A 25,291-nucleotide genomic window follows, 5' to 3' on the forward strand; every position below is an offset into this window, starting at 1 on the left:
TTGATTACTAGTTGGCATTGATTACATTGATTATTATAATTATTATAATTATTATAATTATTATAATTATTATAATTATTATAATTATTATAATTATTATAATTATTATAATTATTATAATTATTATAATTATTATAATTATTATAATTATTATAATTATTATAATTATTATAATTATTATAATTATTATAATTATTATAATTATTATAATTATTATAATTATTATAATTATTATAATTATTATAATTATTATAATTATTATAATTATTATAATTATTATAATTATTATAATAAAACAAACTGGTGGGAACATAGGCCTGAAAAAGGTCACCGAAAATCAGATGGTCAAGATCCTATGGGATTTTCGTATACAAACGGACAAAATACTGGCGCATAATACACCAGACATCACACTGGTTGAGAAAAATAAGGTTACAATCATAGACATCGCAATACCAGGTGATAGCAGGGTCAACGAGAAGGAACATGAAAAAATCGCGAAATACCAGGACCTAAAAATCGAAATCCAACGATTATGGCACAAACCAGCAGTGGTAATTCCAGTGGTAATCGGCACACTGGGTGCTATTCCAAAAGCACTGGAATTACATTTAAAACAGTTAAAAATTGACAAAATCACCATCAGTCAAATGCAAAAGGCCGCACTGCTTGGATCCGCACACATATTACAAAAATACGTTACGACGTCCTAGGCCCCTGGGTGGGGCCCGACTAGTAATCAATGCCAAATCCGGCGAAACAACTGGCCGCTGTGATACAATTCTGTTGATGCAATAATAATAATAAGCACAAACCAGCAGTGGTAATTCCAGTGGTAATCGGCACACTGGGTGCTATTCCAAAAGCACTGGAATTACATTTAAAACAGTTAAAACTTGACAAAATCACCATCAGTCAAATGCAAAAAGCTGTACTGCTTGGATCTGCACGTATATTACGAAAATATGTTACGACGTCCTAGTAATCAATGCCAAATCCGGTGAAACAACTGGCCGCTGTGATACAATTGTATAATTATAATAATAAAAATAACAACAACAACAATAATATAAGATACTGGTCGATACCTAGGATGCTGGCAACAACCGTTATCAATAATATTTGTGATACATCTTTTTTCAGTTGACTGAGTTTCATGTTTACTGAATAAAGTATATAATAACAGTAATAATAAAAATAACAATAATAATGAAAACAACAACAACAATATAAGATACTGGTTGATACCTAGGATGCTGGCAGCAACCCTTATCAATAATATTGGTGATACATCTTTTTTCAGTTGACTGAGTTTCATGTTTAATGAATAAAAGTAAAATAATAATACTAATGCTACTACTAATAATAATTTTTAAAAAGCCAAAGGGTTAAACCTCTTCTGATAAATTTTGCTTGAAGTCACCCCAAAGCAAACCATAGGCAGCCTTAACCATATTTTCAATTGGGAAAATGTGAACATCCTAGACCGAACCAAGTCCAAAAACGCTAGGGAATTTCTGAAAGCCACCTGGCACTCTGACAAATTAGCCACCACCCACTTCATGGTCTGTTTCTGTTGTTCTCCTCTGAGAGGAGGTTTCGAAGTATTTCTAGCAGGACTCCCAAATTATGTAACAGCTTTGCTCCCTACGCCATCCGTCTGGTAAACCCGCAGGATTCGTTTCTTTTGCTACGTACATCTATCGATCTGAACTAGATTGTGTTGTCTCTCTGTGTCGTATAGTATATGTGGGTATATGCGTAGTTTTCTTGTCATGTTATTGTAGTGCATATTAGAGGTGGAGACCCTTTGAGAACTGGATGCAACGAAATTTCATTTTAATGTATGCCGATTAGTGTACATTTAAAGTGACAGTAAAGTTATTCTAAGTCTAAGTCATCAATAGACACATAGACATTAACAACATCTATGACTATACAAAAGAGACGATTAACCAGCCCAAAAGAGAGAAAAAAAAAAGCAGGGGCAGGCTGCTACAGGTTCGCCCGGGTTTGGGAGAACCTATTGCTAACGCTATGGCCGGTCTGGAGAACCTCCAAATCCCACTCCTGACTGGCTCTGTCCACCCCTCCCCTCCCAGGAGTCTCCACGCAGCCCGTTTTGGATGCGAGGTAAGTGCAGGGCCTGTGTGGACGCTCAAGGAGGGGGAAAAATGAGCCTCCTGGAAGTTCCAGAAGGCCAGAAATGGGCCTGTTTCCAGCTTCCGGAAGCAGTTTTCGCCCTCCTGGAGTCTTGAAGAAAGCTTCCGGAGCCTGGAGAAGGCAGAAATGCACACACATCGCCGCGGTGCAGGAGGCCAACTAGGCCGCGCTCACCATGGCCACGCCCACTTAGCAACCGGACAGAGAACCCGTTGCTGAAATTTTTGAAGCCCACCCTTGAAAAAAAGCCAAACAATTTCCACCAGCACCCAGATTAGCTTAATTCCAAGATTAACATCAGACCTTCGATCAATTAAACAGCACCCCAATCAAGAAACTATCCAAGAAGCCAACAGTAAACAGCCCCAACCAAATGACAGTCTCCAATTGTGGCCGCAAGTTGAGGACTGCCCGCATGAATTATAAAAAGAAACAAATAAAAGACTGTATAAAGGCAGTCCTCAATTTACAGCAGTTCACTTAGTGACCATTTGAAGTTGCAATGGCACTGAAAAAAGTGACATGACCATTTTTGGGGCTTACGACCGTTGGCTGCTTCCCCAGGGTCATGTGATTTACATTCAGATGCTTGGCAGCTGACTCACAGTTATGACGGTTGCAGTGCCCCTGGGTCATGTGATCGGCTTTTGCGACCTTCTGAGAAGCAAAGTCAATGGGGAAACCAGATTCCCTTAACCACCGGGTGACTAATCGAACAACCGCAGTGACTCACTTAACCAACGGGGCAAGAAAACGGGGCAAAACTCACTCAACAAATTGTGCCCTCTTTTCCCCCCTCTTGTTAAAGGGAATCACTTGGTCATCCAGCAAATCCAGCTTCCCCCATTGACTTGGCTTGTTGGAAACCTCCCAGGAAGGCCACAAATGGTAATCGTGTCACACACACACACACACACACACACACACACACACACACACACACTGTGAAGCTGAAACTGTCACAAATACATGCCAAGTTTCCTAGTGCCCGAATTTCAGATTGGTGACACACACGCACACGCACGCACGCACACGCACACACACACACTGTGAAGCTGAAACTGTCACAAATACATGCCAAGTTTCCTAGTGCCCGAATTTCAGATTGGCGACACTGCGACAGGGATTAAGTGTGAGAACTGGTTGCCAGTAACATTTTTCAGCATAATTGCAATTTTCAACAGTCGTTGCAGGAACGGCTGTAAATTGAGGATTACCTATGTCATGTTTCAGGATAGATAGATGGATTAAACGTGTACTGTATGCTTGTTGCCTACTTAACAAGGCTATTTCTATAGCTTGGCCATTGCTCCCCCCCCCCCCCCCACCAATTGACCCTATCGCCTTCTTTCAAAAAGCTATCTGCCCTTCTTCTATATGTCACTAGAGCTTTCTAGGAATATTCACAATCCTGGAACATGGGTCTTGTAGTTCAAGCCGCTTTCAGTTTTGTTGAAGCAAAGCTGGTTCAAGGAAGTTTTCAAAATGAAACCTACCTTCTCGATTAACTTCACCAATGCTTCCTTAGCCTTTGTGAAACTTGGTCGGGCAAAGCTTTCTGAGGCATCAATGAGAAAGTAGATATTCAGTGAGTCACTTCTGTTGTTAGGTGATGCCCCTGATAGGGAAAGAAAACCAGAATAACAGAGTTGGAAGGGACCTTGGAGGTATAGAATAGAATAGAATAAAATAGAATAAAATAGAACAGAATAACAGAGTTGGAAGGGACCTTGGAGATCTTCAAGTCCAACCCCCTGCGCAGGCAGGAAACCCTACACCACTTCAGACAAATGGTTATCCAATCTCTTCTTAAAAACTTCCAGTGTTGGAGCATTCACGACTTCTGGAGGCATTTTCTGTTCCACTGATTAATTGTTCTAACTGTCAGGAAATTTCTCCTCAGTTCTAAGTTGCTTCTCTCCTTGATTAGTTTCCACCCATTGCTTCTTCTTCTACCCTCAGGTGCTTTGGAGAATAGCTTGACTCCCTCTTCTTTGTGGCAACCCCTGAGATATTGGAACACTGCTATCATGTCGTCTCCCCTAGTCCTTCTTTTCATTAAACTAGACATACCCAGTTCCTGCAACCGTTCTTCATATATTTTAGCCTCCAGTCCTTAATCATCTTTCTTGCTCTTCTCTGCACTCTTTCCAGAGTGTCAGCATCTTATTTTACATTGTGGCGACCAAAACTGAATGCAGTATTCCAAGTGTGGCCTTACCAAGGCATTATAAATTGGTATTAACACTTCACGTGATCTTGATTCTATCCCTCTGTTAATGCAGCCTAGAACTGCGTTGGCTTTTTTGGCTGCTAATGATTGTCCGTGAGGACCAAGATCCTTCTCACTGTTACTGCTGTTGATCCAGTTTTCTCTTAGTCTGTACCCATACGGTTGGTTTTTCTTGCCTAAGTATAAAATCTTACTTTCGTGTACGTTGAATTTCATTTTCTTAGACAGGGCCCAGTGCTCAAGTCTGTCGAAATCCATCTGGATCTTGAGCCTATCTTCTGGAGTGTTAGCTATTTCTCCAAACTTGGTAATTTTAAGACTTGTGAAGAGCCACAGTAGCACAGTAGTTAGAATGCAGTACTGCAGGCTACTTCTGCTGACTTCCTGCTACCAGTAGTTCGGCAGTTCAATTCTCACTGACTCAAGCTTGACTCAGCCTTCCGTTCTTCCAAGGTGCGTAAAATGAGGACCCAGATTGTTGGGGGCAATAAGCTGACTCTATAAACCACTTAGAGAGGGCTGTTAAAGCACTGTGAAGCGGTACATAAGTCTAAGTGCTATTCCTATTTCATGCTCGCTGGGGAATTCTGGGAGTTAAAATCCACAAGTCTTACAGTTGCCAAGTATGGGGACCCCCTAATATAAGGCATGGGGTTTGCAGTATGACAATCGTTATGCTTTTTTCCCCACACCTTGTTTCTGCTAGGCATAAGAAAGGAAATGAAGGAAATTCTGGCAAGCTCTCAAGATCCTTCCTCAGTCTCTTTCCTGACCTGGCCCACCTCACAAAGATGGCAGCAATCAGACGTGGATAACTGCATTGGAATCTTTAACAAGTAGTCCTTCTACCAAGGATGATACCACATGATTCCAATGACGAAAGCAGGGGAAATGATGCCCCAGTCTCCTATCCTACGCCAGGGGTGGGCTTCAAAAAACTAAGCAAGGGGTTCTGTGCCTGGTTGCTGGGTGGGCGTGGCCACGATGGGCGTGGCCTAGTCTGCCTCCTGGACCAAGATGGGGGGGGGGGTGGCATTTTTGTCCTCCGTGGGCTTCGGAGGCCCTCTGGAGTCTGGAAACGGTTAAGGTTTCTGGACTTCCCAAACTTCCAGTAGGCCCATTTTCACCCTCCGTAAGCCTCTGCACATGCCCTTACCTGCATCCAAAACTGGCTGCATGGAGACTCCTGGGAGGGGCAGGGTGGGGTGGGGTGGGCCAACCAGAGTGGGATTTGGGGGTTCTCCGAACTGCACAGAATCTTAGCTAGAGGTTCTCCCAAACCCCTGCAAACCCCCAGCAGCCACCCCTGATCTCCTACCACACTTACAAAAATTTACCTTGGCTGGCAGACAAAGCAACTTCAATGAGGGATGGAAGAAACTTGGTGGCGATTTCTTCTTTAGAATCATAAGTGAATTGGCCTGGGGGGAAAAAGAAAGAGACAGTGAATTTGGTTCCCAGTGGGGTGTGTGTGTGTGTGTGTATGTAAGGGTAGAAAAAAAACCCAATAGTTCCATAAATGATGGCAAAAAAGAGAGAAAACAGTAACAGTGTCAACCCTGAGGCCATGATGGAGCATCTTCAGGGCTGCAACAGCTAAGTGGTTGGAGCTGTAGGAATGGCAGGGAAGGAGTAGAGATAGTTGGGGACTTTGTAGCCAAAATAAAATTCTTTCTCCTGGAAATTAAGGACGTTCTCACCAGGACCAGGTGCTGGGGAGGCGTGGACTTAAACCAACAGGAGTTAAGATTGTGACCTGGTTGGACCATGTGATGCAATGGTGGGATTCAATTTTTTTTAGTACCGGTTCTGTGGGCATGGCTTGGTGGGCGTGGCTAGGATACTATAAAATCTCCATTCCCTTCCCACTCCAGGGGGAGGATACTACAAAATCCCCATTTCCTCCCAATCAGCTGGGACTCAGGAGGCTGAGAATAGATGGGGGCGGGGCCAATCAGAGGTGGTATTTCCCGGTTCTTCAAACTACTCAAAATTTCTGCTACCGGGAGGGCGGGACTGAGATCCAGGATTGCTGTCGATATCTCTGCTGCTGGACGGCCCTTTTGGACCTAAACCGTCCCGTAGAGACAGTGATAGAGAAGGGCACACCCTGCTGATCTCAGGGACATTGCAAAGTCCATGATTGATCCAGAAGAAGCTCTTTTTTCTGGTGAAAGAGAAGCAGCCATTGAAGCTGCAGAAGGTTGGGACAGCCCCTGAATGGAAGGAAAGCAGGAGAAAGAGAGTGTCAAATGGTGAGATAAATTTTACTATTAGAGAAGAGAACACCCAAAAAGACTTAGAGTAAAATTAAAATTGAAGACAGAAGAGAGCAAGCTGTGAATTAAGCCTGAATTAAACTTAGTGTGTTATCTTTTTTAAATTTTGCTTTTTTTTTTTTAATGGATGGAACTTTTACAAATGCCTCTTACTTTTTAAATTGGACTGGTTTCTTTTTTCCCTCTTGTTCTATTTTTCCTCTTTTTTCATATTTGTGAATTATGATTCTCTTTCTTTTCTTTTTACAACGCTCAGCTGGATTGTTTGCTTTTAAGCACTTTGTTTCTCTCTCTTAAGTTCGGAATTTAAAGAGAGGGGTAGAGGCAGAGGAAAAAGAAGCAACACTGCCATCTATAGGCTGGAGGCTTGGAAACATTGTTTTTTTATTTCCTGTGAACATCTGACTCATATCTAATACTTCAAGGCTCCTGATTTTGTTGATTGAAAGGGATAGTGGGAAGAGTATGGATTGTTTATGCAGGTGCTCTTCTGGAGTACTATCAATAGCTGGACTGGAGTGAAGAGAAAACCTTGACTTGAAAGATTATAGTGAACTTGTTCAAAACTTAATAAAAAAGCTTTGGATGTTTTAGTGGCAGTGTTTATAACCTGGAAGAATGGCGCAATCTGAAGAAGAAGAAAAATTAACATTGCAAATGATTATGTTTGAAATTCAAAAAGTACAAATAAGTACAAAAACATTTAAGAGGGGATGGAGAACATAGAACAAAAAACAGAAAAAAATAGAGGGAAGAGTTGAGAATATTTATAAAACGATGATGAAATTTGAGGATAGAGTTCAAAAAATTGAAGAAAAATATGAACAAAGTAATAAGAAAATTGTTGACATTGACAACAAATCGTGCGTGGTTGGAAACGACAGGAGTGGAATGTTGAAAGGAGAGATTAACGAACTGGAACCCTATCTCAAACCTCAAAACATGGAAGAAGAAAAGGGAGAGAATTTGGCAGAAACAATGAGAGAAATTCTGGCAGAAGCACCAGTGATAACTAAAGGCAAGCTGATGGAAGGAACAAATGAAGGGTTTCGAGTCTTTACAAGATACCCAAGGAACAACAAGGTGCCAAGAGAAGTCCACATAAGACTTATCAAGAAAACAATTAGAATACAAATACCACAAATGGCAAGAGATATAGGACTGTACTACTACTACTACTAATAATAATAAATTTAAATTTATTAGCCGCTCCCTTTCCAGACAGGACTCGGGGCGGCGTACAATGGAGTATATAAAACATAAAACATGTATACAAACACATAAACATACATATATACAGGACATACATGCACGGAAGGATACAGGATGATGAAATGAAATGTTAGAATAAAAATTAAGTTAAACTTAGTTACATTTAGAATAGTATGTATAAAATAAAGTAATAATAGTTATAGCTAAATAAATGATGAATAATGATAATAATGCATATATATATACACTAGATTGATAATATGAAATTTTATATAAATTGTAAGTGAGGACTATGGAGAGGATGTTTAAAAGCTTTGTTATAAAAGATAAAGAATTCTATATAGAATAGAATATAAAGATGTAATTGTCAGCGCCTAAAGCGTTTCCATGACTACTATCAACTTGAAAAGTGGGGGGGGGGGAGAATGCCATGCATACTTTTGGCCAGAGTAAAAGTCTCATATTTCTGTACTGGGATGTGAATGTGCATGTCCAGAACCCTGCCATAATGTCCTGTTGGAGAATGTGATTGATGACCTCAGCCAGAGGGGGGGGGGGCACAGGGATAAAGGTCAGATGCCCATTAAGTGGGATTTAGTTTCAGCTACACAGAAGTCCGTGCCAAGATGTTAGTCCTAATAAATGAATGGGGTTTTTTTTAACCTTGTTTCGGGACTCATAAATTAATTAGGGCAACTCTTGGAAACTTCACAGTAATACTATTGGATGATTTCAGGATGATGTAAATGCCATAACATAAATTTATCTTAAATTTAGAATATTTTACATAAAAAGGATGTAATAATAGTTATAGTCAAATGAATGTTTAATAACCATAACAATTGTATACATATATATTAGAATGATGATATGAGTCTTTATGTAAATTGCAAGTGAAGACTATTGTGAGAAAGCACAAACGTTTTGTAACCAATCGACACGCTGTAAGTAATTGGAGAAGGATTTTAATTTTGTGTGTGTTTATGTCTGTTTGTTTTATGTTTGTCTAAAAATAAAAATTTATATATATATATATATATATGTATGTGTATGTATATATATATATATATGTATGTATGTATGTATGTATGTATGTATGTGTATATATATATATATATATATATATATATATATATATATATATATATATATATATATATATATATATATATATATATATATATATATATATATATATATATATATATATATATATATATATATATATATATATATATATATATATATATATATATATATATATATATATATATATATATATATATATATATATATATATATATATATATATATATATAAATTCCCGCTACCGGTTCTCCAGAACTGGTTAGAACCTGCTGAATACCACCTCGGATATGATGGAAATGTGGGCTGGGGGGAAGAACTTTGATTTTTCATTTGGGTGAGGAAAACCTTGGGACTTCCAGAGTCAGGTTTGCACCAGATGTGCCAATATGACATGCGTAATACATTTGGACTTTGAGGAGCTCTTTGGCCTCGGAGTTTTGATTGCATTGGGTCTGTTACTTGGAACCTTGACAAATTCACCTTGTCAGATGCAAAGCCCATCTTTTCCCTATCCTATTTACTCACTTCGACATTCTGGTTCAGATCCACTCCAAATTCCTGATCTTTGGCAAACTCTTTCTTTAGATCCGATAAGAGACAGCCCTCTAGAACACTCGTAGCGAACTAAACTGTCTCTTTGATACTCTGTGCCGTATTTTCGGGCGCCAATGGGAATTCCTGGGTCAGGACAATGGCCAGCTGAAAAGGAGAGGGGGAAGGGAATGAAACACCGATGTATTTATTTCTCTGCAAGTACAATTTCTGCATTACCGCCGTTCCCAAGCACTCAAGGTGGTAAACAGTTAAACCACACATCGAACACCGTCAATGTATGATACAAACTCTTTGAGAAATCATTGGTTTTCAGTTCTATCGTTCTAGACCAGCGTTTCTCAAACCTTGGCAATTTGAAGATGTGTGGACTTCAAGAATGTTAAGAATTAAGGGAATAACAGATTTGGAAGGGACCTTGGAGGTCTTCTAGTCCAACTCCCTGCTCAAGCAAGAGACTCATTCCAGATAAATGGCTGTCCAATCTCTTCTTAAAAACCTCCAGTGATGGTGGAGCTTTTTCAAGAGGCAACTGGACTTTCTGGTGTTCTCTTTGAAGATGTTTCGCTTCTCATCCAAGAAGCTTTTCCAGCTCTGTGCAGCTCTCAGAAGAGCTGAAGAAGCTTCTTGGATGAGAAGTGAAAAATCTTCAAAGAAAAATAACCAGAAAGTCCAGTTGCCTCTTGAAAAAGCACCTTTGGGACAACCATGACCTGGATGGAGAATCTCCATAGATTCTAGTGATGGTGCTTCCACAACTTCAGGAGTAAAGTCATTCCACTGATTAATTGTATGGTTTTTTTTTGGATATGTATTTAATTTCTTTTTAACTTTCAGGATGTGTGTTTTTTAATGTTGTACGCCGCCCTGAGTCCTTTGGGAGAAGGGCGGCATATAAATCCAATAAAAAACAAAAACAAACAAAGCAAAACAAAACTCTGGAAGCTCGAAACTGATTGGCCTGTTTTTTGCGCTCCACACCCACCCCCACCCCCCAGGATCCAGAGGCTTTCCTGGAGCTTGGGGAGAGCAAAACCGGCCTCCCCCACCCACCCCGAAGGAAATACCAAGCTCAGCTTGGAGGCAAGTAGTGAGGCGCACATGAGTGTGTGTGTGAAGCGTGCTGGCGGTGGTGCACGCATGCGCATGGGGGTGTGCGCTTTGCATTATGGGTGCTGGCACACACGCATAGGCGTGCTCGCATTTTTGGCACCGAACAACAAAAAGGTTAGCCCGAGTCACTCCCCGTCTTGACTATTGCAATGTAGGTGGGCCTGCCCTTGAAGAGTATCCGGAAGCTCTAGTTGGTGCAAAATGTAGCAGCCTGCCTGGGTTTCTGCAGGCCTCGCTAGGCACACGTATCACCTTTCCTGCAGGTGCTGCATTGGCTGCTGATTTGCTTCCGGGTACAATTCAAGGTGCTGTTTGTCACCTTTAAAACTGTTCATGGCTTGGGATCAGGTTATCTGCGGAACTTGTCTCTTGCTGGTCACATCTACCTGATCCATCAGAGGGGGCAAGTAAGGAATGTTCAGGGTCCCATCCCCTCGAGAGAAACACCTGGTGGGAGCCAGAAGAAGGGCCTTATCCGTGGTGGCTCCCTCTCTCTGGAACATACCACCCCAGAGATTAGAATGGCCCCCACTTTAGCACTCTTCTGGAAGGCGCTGGTTCTGCCAGCGGGCCTGGGGAACCCAGAGCTGGATGGAGCCCATTAAACGACTCGTGTGATTTGCTGTTGCTGGGGCATGGGGTGGGGGTTATTTTACTATATTATTTTACTATATGATTATTCTCTTCTATTAGTTTAATTGTTTCATATATGAAGTTTTTATATTCTTGTAAGCCACCTTGAGTCACCATGGGCGAATAGGCAGTAATATAAATTCCCTAAACTAAAAAAGTATAACATAAAAAAATACAGCAATCAGAGGACAACCACACGTTCAAATCATGAATACATTCCCCCAAAGGGTAACTCAGAGGTGCTTCCCCACCCCCACCTCAAAAGGCAACTGGATTTTCTTGTTTTTTTTTCTTTGAAAATGTTTCGCTTCTCATCCAAGAAGCTTCTTTAGTTCCGTTCAGAAGCATTTTTGGGACAAGCAAGCTGGATGATTGAGAATTTCCATAGACCTTTCCCCAAGGGGGAAGAAATGGAAGATTTCGATCATGAAGGATAATCAGACTCACTTCCATCATCACATATGGCTGTTTCTCCACTCCATTTCCCGCTGGGGAGACAAGTACGTATCTGGGACCCTCGCAGTTTGTATCCATCGTAGCAAGAGAAATTCAGCTCCTGGTTTATGCTGTAAAATTGTTGGGTGGTCTCAAATACGCCATTTTCAAATTCTAGAGGCCTGACACACCGGATGGCTGGATGGAAGAGAAAAAACATCGGTCAATTTTTCTGCATGTCCTATCCAATCCAGAGGTGGTATTCAGCCGGTTTTGACCGGTTCTAGTGAACCGGTAGCAGAAATTTTGAGTAGTTTGGAGAACAGGCAAATACCACCACTGGCTAGCCCCGCCCCTGATCTATCCGCTGCCTCCCAAGTCCCAGCTGATTGGCTGGGTCTTCTTTTGTTGCCCTGCAACGGAGAGCGGAGCTGGAAAGCAGGTTAGTAGGGTGGGGTTTTTGCAGTATCCTTCCCCCAGGAGTGGGGAGGGAATGGGGATTTTGCAGTATCCTTCCCCCCAAGAGTGGGGAGGGAATGGGGATTTTGCAGTATCCTTCCCCCCAAGAGTGGGGAGAGAATGGGGATTTTGCAGTATCCTTCCCCCAGGAGTGGGGAGGGAATGGGGATTTTGCAGTATCCTTCCTCTGCCACGCCCACCAAGCCACGCCCACAGAACTGGTAGTAAAAAAAAATGAATCCCACCACTGATCCAATCCCAGCTCCAGCTCCTTCCAGTTCCACAATTGCAATTCACAATCAATCTGGCCCTGCTCATCGGAGACCATTATAATTGTGAAGCCACAAAGAATTGCATAGACTGTGGCATGCCTAGAAGCAACGTTGACAGGAGTGATGAAAGGAAAGTTGCATTCTAACACAAATATCACTACAGGTAATCCTTAATTTACAGCCATTCGTTTAGAGAGCCGTGGGGGCACAGTGGTTAGAATGCAGTATTGCAGGCAAACTCTGCCCACTGCCAGAAGTTTGATCCTAACCTCAAGGTTGACTCGGCCTTCCATCCTTCCCAGCTCAGTAAAATGAGGAGCCAGATGGTTGGGGGCAATAGGATGACTCTGTAAGCTGCTTACAGGGTGCTGTAAAGCACTATGAAGCAGTATATAAGTCTAAGTGCTATTGCTAGTGATTGCTCAAATGACTTATGACCATTTTTCACTTGTATGACTCTTGTTGCATCGCCAAAGAGACATGATCAAAATTTGGATGCTTGACAACTGTCTCATATTTATTACAATTACAGTGTTGTGATGGTTACGCGATCCCCTCTTTTGCAAGGCAAAGTCCATGGGGAAGCCAGATTCAATTAACAACCACTTTATTAACTTATCCACTGCAGCGATTCACTTAACAACCAGGCCAGGAAAGATCATAAAATGGGGCAAAACCCATTTAACAACTGTCTTACTTAGCACATTGAAATTTGGGGCTCAACCCTAACAAGAGCAATGGCGTTCCGACATATCTTTATATATCTTTATATGGGAGCTTTATAACGTAACCCTTTATTTGCGCATTGCCTCCAGTAATCGGGCTCCTCAATTTGCTGACCTCAGAAGGGTGGAAGGCTGAGTCAACCTTGAGCTGGTCAGGATCGAACTCCAGACTTTGGGCCGAGTTTGCCTGCGATACTGCATTCTAACCACTATACGACCAAGATTTTTTTTAAATATTATTCGCTGGCTGATAACTCGGCATTGCCTGGATATTTATTTATTCTAATCCTGTATTAGACAGAAAAAGCCCTGATTTTGTTGAAAATGTCCAGACCAAACATAATTTCTAATGTTGGATATTCCCCCTTACCAGAGGGAGCCCCCTTGTGGAGTACTGTGGAAGCGTTACCATGGCAACTACACCGCGCTGTACAGTACAAGCCATTTTAAGGCACAACAGGCTGTATCTTAACAGAACACACCCTCCCCCAGGTGTTAGGGGAGCCTTACCCCCACAGTATTTGTTTCCAGAGATTAAGTCATCTGTGTACCAAGTTTGGTTGAAATTGCTTGAGGAGTTCCAGAATTATGCTGGAACACACACACACACACACACGCACACACAAACACACACGCACACACGCACACACACACACACACAAATTTATCAAACATAGGTACTCCCCTCCCACTCTTAGAGTGATTCTGGGCGGTTTACAGATAAAAAGCGTGAAAACCACATAAAACCACAATACATGTCAAGTTCAGGGAAATGGGAGCCACCTAAAAAAACCCGATAGATTAAATTAAAAATTAAAAGGAGGTGTGTGGGTGCTTCAGGGTTGCATGCCGGCTTCCTGGTTTTAATCTTATTGTGGTTCTTTTCATTCTGATGAATATTGTTTTATTGGTTGTAAGCCAACCAGAGTTGTTTTTAAGATAGGCGCCTTTATAAATGTTTCTAATACAGTAGATCAAAGTAAAGTAAACATAAAATAAAGGAAACGGTATAGGGTTTCCTGCCTGCGCAGGGGGTTGGACTAGAAGACCTCCAAGGTCCCTTCCAACTCTGCTATTGCATTGTATTGTATTGTAAACATGATTTTGCAGTTTGATAAGACTGCTAGTGACTCCCACGGGGTTTTTAAAAGTACAGTTACAAAAAGGCCTCCGGTGGAAATGATGGGCGCGGTGGCTCAGTGGCTCAGACGCTGAGCTTGTTGATCAGAAAGGTCGGCAGTTCGGCGGTTTGAATCCCTAGCGCCGCGTAACGGAGTGAGCTCCCGTTACTTGTCCCATCTTCTGCCAACCTAGCAGTTCGAAAGCACGCAAAAGAATGCAAGTAGAAAAATAGGAACCACCTATGGTGGGAAGGCAGCCACATGGCCACGGAGATGTCTTCGGGCAGTGCTGGCTCTTCGGCTTTGAAACGGAGACGAGCACCTCCCCCTAGAGTCGGGAATGACTAGCACACATGTGTGAGGGGAATCTATACCTTTGCCTAATACAATAGATAAAAGTAAAGTAAACATGTTTTTGCACTTTGATAAGTCTGCTAGTGACTCCCACGGGGTATTTTTATACAGTTACAAAAATGCCTGTGGTGGAAAACCCTGGACTTGGTTGGCGATGAAGTCTGAGAGGAAGAAGGGAAGTTGTCATACCAGGCCTCTGTTTTGAGAAATGAATCCACTATACCTTGACACACAGCCTGCTCGACAGTCCTGCCGTCCCTGCCCTTCAAGGGGCTCCACTGGTTGCCCCTCTTACAAGACCGGAATTGTGTCGGATAGGGATACTGTCCCTGAGGACAGTCATAGATCAATGAGGTTCCATCTTCCAGGAGAGTATAATTGCCTCCTATGATCTCAGCAGCTTTAGGGTCGCAGGCTCCATCGACTGCACCTAGAAAGGAAGCAGAGTGGAAAGTTGAAAGGGTAGCAGAGTGGTGAAAGTGTTAGCCAGAATTGTACAAAGTTGGCACCCATCCCTCTCCTAGAAGAATGAAATAGGTTGTGGCCCACCAGCAGCCAGTGGAACTGGCAGCAGATTCAGACAGTGAGGAGGTTGGGGAGGAACATGGGCCGGTCCTGGAGTCTGGGGAAGGCTCTGTTGAGGGCTCTGCGTCGGAGGCAGAGAGGGGGAAAGAGCCGTATGCCCGTTATCAAATGCCTTCAGAGTGAGACATCAGTGGGGCAGAAGAACAGCTGGAGTCTGTTCCCAGTGTGCGCGTGCACAGAGCTGCCAGACGAAGGGAACAGCTAAGGAACAAGGGTCAACTTGGGAGTAAGGCCACAGGTAGATGGTGAATGGCCCCTCCCAGAGGAAATAAAAGAAGAGCGAAAAGGGAGTGGAGTTTGCAGGAGACAATTAGTTCGATTAATTTGCTCGCGACTCTCCAAGACACTCTGCCAAGTTTTGCAGATATTCAGCTCTCCAAGCCAAATAAGGTTGGTGAGTGTAAATCCTCCCTTGAAAGACTTTGCTGGCTGTGAATGAGCAGAATTCACCGTAAATTCACAAGAGGGGTTTTTGTCAGGACAAGGAGTTTGCTTCATGCTCTTGAGAAGCCTCAGTCAGAACAAAATATTTTGGGAAATATTTAAAAAGGCAGAATATTTATATTTCCCTAAAGGAGAAACATGCTCTTGGAAAGCAGTGGCCACCTTTCTTAGTAGCCCCAGCAGGACTGGGTCAGCCTATCTACAAGACAAAAGACTATCAGCTCCAGGGTGATGGGATTAAGACATGGCCCTTCAGGACATCATAGGACCCTTTAGCGGAAGACACAGAGCTCACTGCATTGCACAATCTCCTAAGGCAGTGATGGCGAACCTATGGCACGCGGAGCCATTTGTCAGAGCACGCGAGACGCTGCCCTGTCAGCTGGCCAGCGCGCATGTGCGGGCTGGCCAGCGGAGTTCACCCTTTTTAAAAGCCATTTTTCACCCTCCCCAGGCTCCAGAGCCTTTATAGGAGCCTGGGGAGAGCGAAAAGAGCCTCCCCCCTCCCCCCTGGAGGCCCCCCGGACACTTCATGAGCTTCCCCGAAGCCTCCGGAGCGCAAAAGACCGGCCCTATGGGCAAACCAGAAGTTCGGGAACGGACTTCCGGTTTGCTCGGAGGGTCAATTTGACTGCTCCGGAGGCTTCAGGGAAGCGTCCTGAAGGTCCCTCAAACCTCCGGAGGGCTTCTGGGGGGGGCGGTGGAGGCTGCTTTCGCCCTCCCCAGGCTCCTGTAAAGCCTCTGGAGCCTGGGGAGGGCAAAAAAAGCAACGAAAAATGGTGGGGAGCGCCTGTACTGCATGCATGCATACGGGTGTGTGTGTGTCACGCATTGCATTATGGGTGTGGCACGCCCGCACATGACCCCCCTGCGCTCCCCCCGCTTATGGCACGCGAGCCAATAAAGGTTCACCATCGCTGTCCTAAGGACATTGAATCACTCAGCAAACTTCAACCAAACCTGGGAGCTCAGACAAGCATGACCCCATATGAATCTGACAACAGTCAATAGAATACATGTTCTCGCACAGGAACAGGAAGTTCAAATTCAAAGCCGAAGAAAAGGTATAAAAAAACCCCACTCTCCACTCCATGTGGTCAGCTGCACAGGACCATGTGCTTGGTGGTCCTGTTCACCATTAAACCCTCTTTCCAATCAGCCTCCATGTTTCCAGTGTCTTTCTCCAGGCTTGGAACTGAAACAGATGGATATTTCTCCCAAAAGATTCAGATCGCGCAGCTCTTTTTGATACAGGTAGTCCTCGACTGAATGACCACAGTTGAGCCCAAAACTTCTGTTGCTAAACGAGACAGTTGTTCAGTGAGTTTTTTGGCCCCATTTTACGACCTTTCTTGCCACCGTTGTTAAGCGAATCACTGTTGTTGTCAAGTTAGTAACACGGTTGTTAAGTGAATCTGGCTTCTCCATTGACTTGCTTTGTCAGACGGTGGCAAAAGGGGATTGCATCACACACACACACACACACACCGCGTGCTCCAATCCCGCGTGATCGTGGGAATGCTGAAACGGTCGTAAGTGTGAAAAACGGTTACGTCACTTTTTTCAGTGCCGTTGTAACCTTCAGTGGTCACTAAACAAGCCGTTGTACATCAAGGACTGCCTGTATTGACTTTTTTATATGAAATGAAGAAGCATTACGGAAACTAGAAGTAACGGAGACAATGCCTCTGAATTCCTGTTCTGGAGAGATGGCGGCATTCTTGCCTTTTATTTATTTTTATGTTGTTTTAAATGTTCTTATGATTGTGGTTGAAAGTGAAAAGGAACTAAAGAGCCTCCTGATGCAGGTGAATGAGGAGAGTGCAAAAGTTGGCTTGAAACTTAACATTAAGAAAATTAAGATCATGGCATCCGGCCCTCTCAATTCCTGGCAAATCGATGGGGAAGAAATGGAGGTAGCGACAGATTTTATTATCCTGAACTCCAAGATCACCGCAGATGGAGACTGCAGCCAAGAAATTAAAAGACCCTTGCTCCTGGGGAGGAAAGTTATGGCAAATCTAGACAGCATACTAAAAAGCAGAGACATCACCCTAACAACAAAAGTGCGTACAGTCAAGGCTATGGTTTTCCCAGCTGCAATGTATGGCTGTGAAAGTTGGACCATAAGAAAGGCTGAGCGCCAAAGAACTGAGGCCTTTGAACTCTGGTGCTGGAGAAGAGTCCTGCGAGTCCCTTGGACTGCAAGGCGATCGATCAAACCGGTCGGTCCTAGAGGAGATCAACCCTGACTGCTCTTTAGAAAGACAGATCCTGAAGGTGAAACTCAAATACTTTGGCCACCTAATGAGAAGGAAGGACTCACTGGAGAAGAGCCTCATGCTGGGAAAGATGGAGGGCAAAAGAAAAAAGGGACGACAGAGAATGAGGTGGCTGGATGGAGTCACCAAAGCAGTAAGCGTGAGCTTAATAATAATAATAATAATAATAATAATAATAATAATAATAATAATAATAATAATAATAATAATAATAATAATAATATATTTATTTCTTAGCCGCACCCTCTCCCGAAGGACTCGGGGCGGCGTACAACGAAACATTCGAAATAAATATGTAAACAAAACAAACATATAACAAAGGTACACTAAAACATACATACATACATACATAAGGAGGAGATCGATTGATAAAAACAATTAAAATACTGTATTTAAAACCCCTAGAAATTAAATATAATTAAAATACCCAGTTAAAAACCCGTCAGGAGCGATATGGTTAAATCAAAGTTGAGCCAGGCCAGCTGCTTGGAAAAGGTGGGTCTTAAGCTTAATACGGAAGGAGCGGAGGTCAGAGGTATTCCTAATATCCGGAGGGAGGTCATTCCACAGGGCTGGGCCCGCCACAGAGAAGGCTCTACTCCTAGGCGCCGCCCCACGACATTGTCTAGCGGACGGCACCTGGAGGAGCCCCTCTCTGTGCGAGCGAATTGGTCGCAGGGATGTATGGGGCAGAATACGATCCCGCAAGTAACTAGGTCCTAAGCCATGGAGCGCTTTAAAGATAGTTATCAAAACCTTGAAACGCACCCGATAGACCACAGGAAGCCAGTGCAGCTCGCGCAGGAGCGGTGTCACGTGGGAGTACCTAGTACTCCCCATAATTACCCGCGCGGCTGCGTTCTGGACCAACTGCAGCCTCCGGGTGCATTTCAAGGGAAGCCCCATGTAGAGAGCGTTACAGTAGTCCAAGCGAGACGTCACCAGCGCATGAGTGACTGTGCGCAAGGCATCCCGGTCCAGTAGGGGGTGCAATTGGCGCACCAGGCGAACCTGGTGGAACGCCCCCCTTGCCACGGCTGTCACATGGTCATCCATGGACAGCCGGGCATCTAGGAGGACGCCCAAATTGCGCGCCCGCTCCACGGGGGCAAGATGGATGCCCCCAATGGCCAATGATGGAATTAATTGGCTGAACCGGGGGGCTGGTACCCACAGCCACTCCGTCTTGGAAGGGTTGAGCTTGAGTTGGTTGTCATCCATCCAGATCCGTACGGCTTCCACCCACCGGGACATCACTTCGATGGCCTCGTTGGGGTGGTTCGGGGTGGAAAAGTACAGCTGAGTATCATCAGCGTACAGATGGTATCCCACCCCGAAACCACGGATGATCTCACCCAGCGGCTTCATATATGTGTTGAACAGGAGTGGTGAGAGGACCGACCCCTGTGGCACCCCACAAGTAAGGGGGCGTAGGGTCGACCTCTCTTCTCCTGTCAACACACGCTGCGTCCGGTCAGAAAGGTAGGAGCCGAACCACCGCAAAACGGTGCCCCGGACCCCCAACCCCTCCAGCCGGCGCAGCAGGATACCATGGTCGATGGTATCAAAAGCCGCCGAGAGGTCTAATAGGACCAGGATAGAGGAACAACCTCTATCTCTGGCCCTCCAGAGATCATCCACCAACGCGACCAAGGCCGTCTCCGTGCTGTGACCGGGGCGGAAGCCGGACTGGCGCGGGTCTAGATAATCATTTTCCTCCAGATGTCGTGGGAACTGGTAGGCCACCACACTCTCTACAACCTTCGCCAAGAAGGGAAGGTTGGAGACAGGACGATAATTGGCCAGCTCCAAAGGGTCCAGGGAAGGCTTCTTGAGCAAGGGTCTCACCACCGCCTCTTTCAAGGCGGCCGGGAGAGACCCCTCTCCCAACGAAGCATTCACTAGGCCCAGGAGCCAGTCTCGTGTAACCTCCCAGGATGCCAGTACAAGCCAGGAGGGACACGGGTCCAATAAACATGTGGTGGGTCGCAGTCGTCCACGCAATCTGTCCAAATCCTCGATGGCAACCAAGTCAAACTCCTCCCAGATAGAAGCCTCAAGACTCGCCATGGGATCACTGACAGGAACCCAGTCTCTCCGGATTTGAGCGATTTTATCCTGCAGATATTTACCAAATTCCTCTGCCCTGCCCTGTAGAGGGGCCTCCCGCGGCCTCTGAAACAAGAGGGAGCGGGACACCCGAAACAGGGCGGCAGGGCGGTTCTCCGCGGATGCAATGAGAGTGGCACAGTATTGACGTTTGGCCGCTCTCAATGCCACAAGGTACGTCCTTAAATGGGCTCGTACCTGTGTTCGATCAAATTCGGAGCGAGAGGATCTCCAACGACTCTCTAGACGTCTCTTGCGGCGTTTCATCACCCTCAGCTCCTCGGTAAACCAAGGGGCCAGGGTGGATCGTTGCCGCCGGAGAGGCCGCAAAGGCGCCACCCGGTTCAAGGCCCCGGTAGTTGCATTATTCCACGCAACCACCAGGTCCCCTACCCGGGGGCGGGTCAAGGTTACAGGAGGTGGCCCAAGCTCCGTCTGGAACCTATCAGGTTCCATCAGGCGCCTGGGGCGGAACCATCTGGAACTTTCCGGTTCCGCCTCCCCGCGGCGGGAGGTAGCACCAGGGAAGTCAAGACGAAGGAGTGAGTGATCTGACCATGACAGGGGAGTGATGGTTAAGTCGCCTCCTCCCAGATCACTCAGCCACTGGCCAGAGACAAAAACAAGGTCCAGAGTGTGACCTCCCTCATGTGTTGGGCCCTGAATCATTTGAGTCAGGTCCATGGCTGTCATGGAAGCCATGAACTCCCGAACCCCCTCTGATGCTTCTCCCACCGACGGCAGGTTAAAATCCCCCATCACTAAAAGTTTGGGGGTCTCAACCGCCACCGATGCGATCAGCTCAAGGAGTTCAGGCAGGGCCGCTGATGTATAGCGAGGAGCCAGGTATACTATCAGCAGGCCCAACTGTCTCCCAGGGCCCCATTTCACAACAAGGGATTCACATCCGGACGTCTGTGGCACAGTGGACTCCCTCGGCTCTAGGTCCTCCCGAATAATTGCTGCCACCCCACCGCCCCTTCCCTGGGCCCGGGGCTGGTGAAATGCTCGGTATCCTGGTGGGCACATTTCCACGAGGGGACGACCTCCCTCGTGGCCCAACCAGGTCTCCGTTATTCCTGCGAGGTCCGGCTCCCCCTCTAAAATTAGATCGTGAATGAGGGTGGCCTTGTTAACAACGGACCTCGCATTGCATAACAACAGCCTTAGGCCCTGGGTCTGTGACTCTTGACCACCTAGAACGCGGGGGTTGGTACAAGCGACCGGGTGTAACCAGCAACCGCGGTCTCCCAACCGACTGTAAGTTCTTAAATTGTCCTCGTATCTGCCCCTCCCTGCGACTGTTGGAATTAAAGAGCCCTGTATAGGAATGGTGTCCTCCCCCTCCTCCTCCCTTCCGCCCCTTCTGCTCGCGACCACACCTGGGGGCCCGGCTCTCACATCGCTCCTGATCTGACCCACCCGCCCCACAACCCCTGAAACCCCCCCCTACAAATATTTAAAAAACAACTAACTAAAAACCCCCTGAGTCTCCGCTTCCTCCACTTAAATGGACTCCAGAGGATGGTAACGGACAGGAAGGCCTGGAGGAACGTTGTCCATGGTGTCACAGTGAGTCGGACACGACTTCGCAAAATTGTTTTGATTGTTGTTGTATGCCACATGGAATCCCCCCCCCCTTTTTTTGCATCCTGGCTTTCTTAGCACCCGTTCAGGAGACAGACACAACTCCTGGGCACACACAGTGTTAAAGGGAAGAGTCGTTTCTGTAAATCCCAACACCCAGGCCGTAGACGTAGCAGAAAGGCAAGGGCAGGGAAACAAACAATGAATCACTCAGATAAGAACTTTAAAGGTGAATTCCAAGTTAAGCAGCCCAAAGTCAAGCCAAGGAATTCCGAGGAAGAGACGAGGTCTTAGTTGATTTATGATCCTTGGGATCATAAATAATGGGATTCGAAGCTAGAGTCATAGTAACCTGTTCTGACCCCCCCTCCGTCCAGTAATGAATGCCGACACAGGCTTAGCTGGATGCCACACTTTAATAACAGGACTACAATCTTGGTGGCTGAAAGCCCAAACACGAACTCACAGATAAGACCTTGGCAGCAACCCAGACTCCAACAGATACAGATAACAGCTTCTCCAGCATGTTACAAACAGAAACAGATCAGACCAGACGTACTGCAGATTGCTTTAAAAACGGTTGTGTCCTGCAAGAAGTCTCCTTCCAAAATCTCTGTTTATATAAGCTCTTGGGAGGGGCCACGCCCCAACCTCCTGAGCTTCATTATCTCTAAGGAGCTTGTCTCCGGAGCAGCTGTTGCCTTCGTTTCTCCGCCCTTCTCTGCCGGGCATCAGAGACAAACTCTCTCTGATCTTCCCCACTGCTCCATGCCTCAGGCATCTCCTGGTGGCCAACCAGCCTCTCTGGTCCCTGCTCTGCGTCTGAACCCTGCCCAGGGTCCTCCACCTCCTCCATAGCCGACTCGTAGGGTTCGTCGCTATCTGAGTCACTCAGCAGCTGCAAAGGATCCTGCTGGGTCACAACAGTAACCCAAACCCAGATGCTGAAGTTGCTTCAAACAAGGGAAAACTATTTGTTTGAATCTTAAATCCCCTGCCTGCTTAGTATGTCAAGCTACTGGGAATCTTGCCATAAGCCATGGGGGTCGAACTCAAGACCCATGGGCCAGATCTGGCCCGCCAGGTGCTTAGATTTGGACCACGGGGCCAGCCTAGAAATATCCAAGCACTGGCCCATGGTGCCTCTGCTGGCCAAAATGAGCTGTGGGGGGTATTCACATGAGGCCAAAATTGGGACACAGGGGGATGTACAAGCCCAGCCACCCCCATGTCCTGTTTTCAGCTGGCAGGATGCTGTAGGAGGCTTCTGTCCCATCTCCCCTCCTCTGCTGGCCTGCAGAGTAGAACTACAATGCTGATCCAGACCTCAGAGAAATCTAGTTTGACACCTCTGCCTTAAGCTTTGTTGGTTAGTTCAGTGTCTTGCTGCTTGCTCGAAAATCACATACTTCAGCAGGGTACAGAGATCCTAGGAGGAATTGCTCTCTCTCTCTCTCTCTCTCTCTCTCTCTCTCTCTCTCTCTGTGTGTGTGTGTGTGTGTGTGTGTGTGTGTGTGTATTCTTCTTCAACCATGAAATACCAAACAATGGCCAAAGGAGAATATAACGCATCAAACAATATGGAATAGTGTAGAAGGGGATGTTAAGTAATTTAAGCTCCCCGTTAGGAGAGTGAGTGTGCAGAGAAGCGTAATGAGAGTGATATGGAAGAACACGCACAAACCAGCATACAGGGACACTGAATAGTATAAAATATAGTAGTTTACTATGTGGAAATATAGAGGTATTCAGAGTCCGGTTAACAGTCCAAGTCATACACGGTTCAGTCATTCAGTTATCAAATAGTCAGTTTAGCACACAAAAACAGCTAACAGTAGCAAACCACAGTACCTCACAATACACGGATCAGCGTCTAACAAACAGAGAGCTAGCAGTCATTCTGGCTCCCTCTTATGGCTGCGTGAGGTAACAAACCAATTATATCTCTTTAGCATTTAAAGTAACAGATACATTTTGTTACAATCATAGCTTAAATACATTGCCAAGCCAAACCTAGGGTTACATCCCTAACGGGAAATTCACTTCTGGGACCTTCTGCATCCACTTTTTTGGGGGGGAAATGTTGTGAAAGCAAACCCTCCAAGCATGCAACCATACATTTAAGGAGGATAGAAGAGAATCTTTTGCACCTTTAGCCCAAACGCTTCGTAGTCCATAAGCAGGGGGATAATATTAAGTTTTGAAACTGGGTCTGGAATATATCACACCCTACCTGCAGAAAACACCCCCAGGAAGAGGAGAAGGTGGATATACGAGCCCAGGCACTGCATTCCCGCTCCTTTTCTCTTTCCCCGCTCCTGCTTTCGTTACAGCAGGGGGAATGCAGTTCTGTGCTGCCGTACTTATAAAAGTTTTGGCTTTCTTCCCATCATGTGATGGGCTGGCCCCTCCCTGAGAAAGCAGCTGAGTTGTGGGAAATGGTAAACGAAATCCATTGATAAGCATCTCGGGTGACAAAGGGTCAGCCAAAAGCCAAAATCTGGCTTATTTGAAAATGTTTTGAAATTCTACTTAGAGGGGCAAAAAGGCCGAGGGTCAGGCAGACATTGGAACCTTTAAACCCACAAACACCTCCTCTCGTCGGCTTTATGCAGGCAAGGCAAACTTTCGCTGGCACTTTCCCGCACTCAACAACCTGCTTTTAATGCTCCTACAAAATCTTCACCTACAGTCAGTGTCCTTAGTGGGATGGCAGAGGTCAAAAGCAGGGGGGGGGGGGAACCGCCATTGTTTTTGTGCAATTTTTTAAAATTATGAAAATAAAGATCTTTGCAAATCAGACAAGAGACTTCCATCAAAAGGCATAAGAATGTTGTTTCTCTTCTTATATCCAGGCAGTATTTGAGTTACAGTCACAATTAGGACCGGAATTCCCATTGTTAAGCAAGGCGGTTGTTAAGTGAATCGCGTCCAACTTCGTGGCTTTTTTTTTTTTTGCCACGGTTGTTTAGTGAATCGCTGCGGTTGTTAAGTGGATCATGTGGCCATTAAACAAAATCCAGCTCCCTCATTGAGTTTGCTTGTCGGAAACCTGCTGGGAAAGTCACAGAGGGCGATCAGATGATCCTGGGACAAAGCAATGGCAGGCGGCTGTCAATCGAACCTGGTTGCCGACCGCCCAAATTTGACTGTGGGAACAGCTGTGACAGTTGCAAGTGTGAAGACCGGTTGTAAGTCAGTGCTGTTGTAACTTCAAACAGTCACTAAATGAACGGTTGTAAGTTAAGGACTACCTGTTCTGATGAGTCCCCCCAATCGTGCCTTAATACGAGTCCCCCATTAAAAAAGGGGGATATGAATGGAGGGCCATTTTACCTCAGGCAGTGGCAGTACTAAGGCTGCATGGAGTCCCACCATTTTGGGAAGCTGGGAATTGGTCTCCCTCTTCCTTTGCGTGGAGCTGTAAGGGTGGGCTCAGTTTGTATTTCAACCCCCTCTTCCCAACTCTGAAATTAGTCTTACAATACAATACAATAGCAGAGTTGGAAGGGACCTTGGAGGTCTTCTAGTCCAACCCCCTGCCTAGGCAGGAAACCCTATACCGTTTCAGACAAATGGCTATCCAACATCTTCTTAAAGACTTCCAGCGTTGGGGCATTCACAACTTCTGGAGGCATTTTCTG

General features: G+C 45.3%; 1 protein-coding gene across 1 annotated transcript in view; it reads right to left on the reverse strand.

The window, feature by feature from the left end:
* Positions 1-24,037, reverse strand: part of LOC309382602 (complement factor B-like) — a 47,117-nt gene extending 23,080 nt beyond the window's left edge. Inside the window, exons 1-6 of the mRNA XM_081934295.1 lie at positions 23,881-24,037; positions 14,864-15,070; positions 11,722-11,907; positions 9,502-9,675; positions 5,734-5,817; positions 3,660-3,781 (exon numbers count right to left, since the gene is read on the reverse strand). Coding sequence (XP_081790421.1) covers positions 3,660-3,781; positions 5,734-5,817; positions 9,502-9,675; positions 11,722-11,907; positions 14,864-15,070; positions 23,881-23,938 — 831 coding nt within the window. The 5' untranslated portion in view covers positions 23,939-24,037. The remainder of the gene's footprint in view (positions 1-3,659; positions 3,782-5,733; positions 5,818-9,501; positions 9,676-11,721; positions 11,908-14,863; positions 15,071-23,880) is intronic.
* Between the last annotated feature and the right edge of the window lie 1,254 nt (positions 24,038-25,291).

This window comes from Natrix helvetica (genome assembly GCF_964273705.1).
Source record: "Natrix helvetica genome assembly, chromosome: 1".
NCBI classification, from domain to species: Eukaryota; Metazoa; Chordata; class Lepidosauria; order Squamata; family Natricidae; genus Natrix; species Natrix helvetica.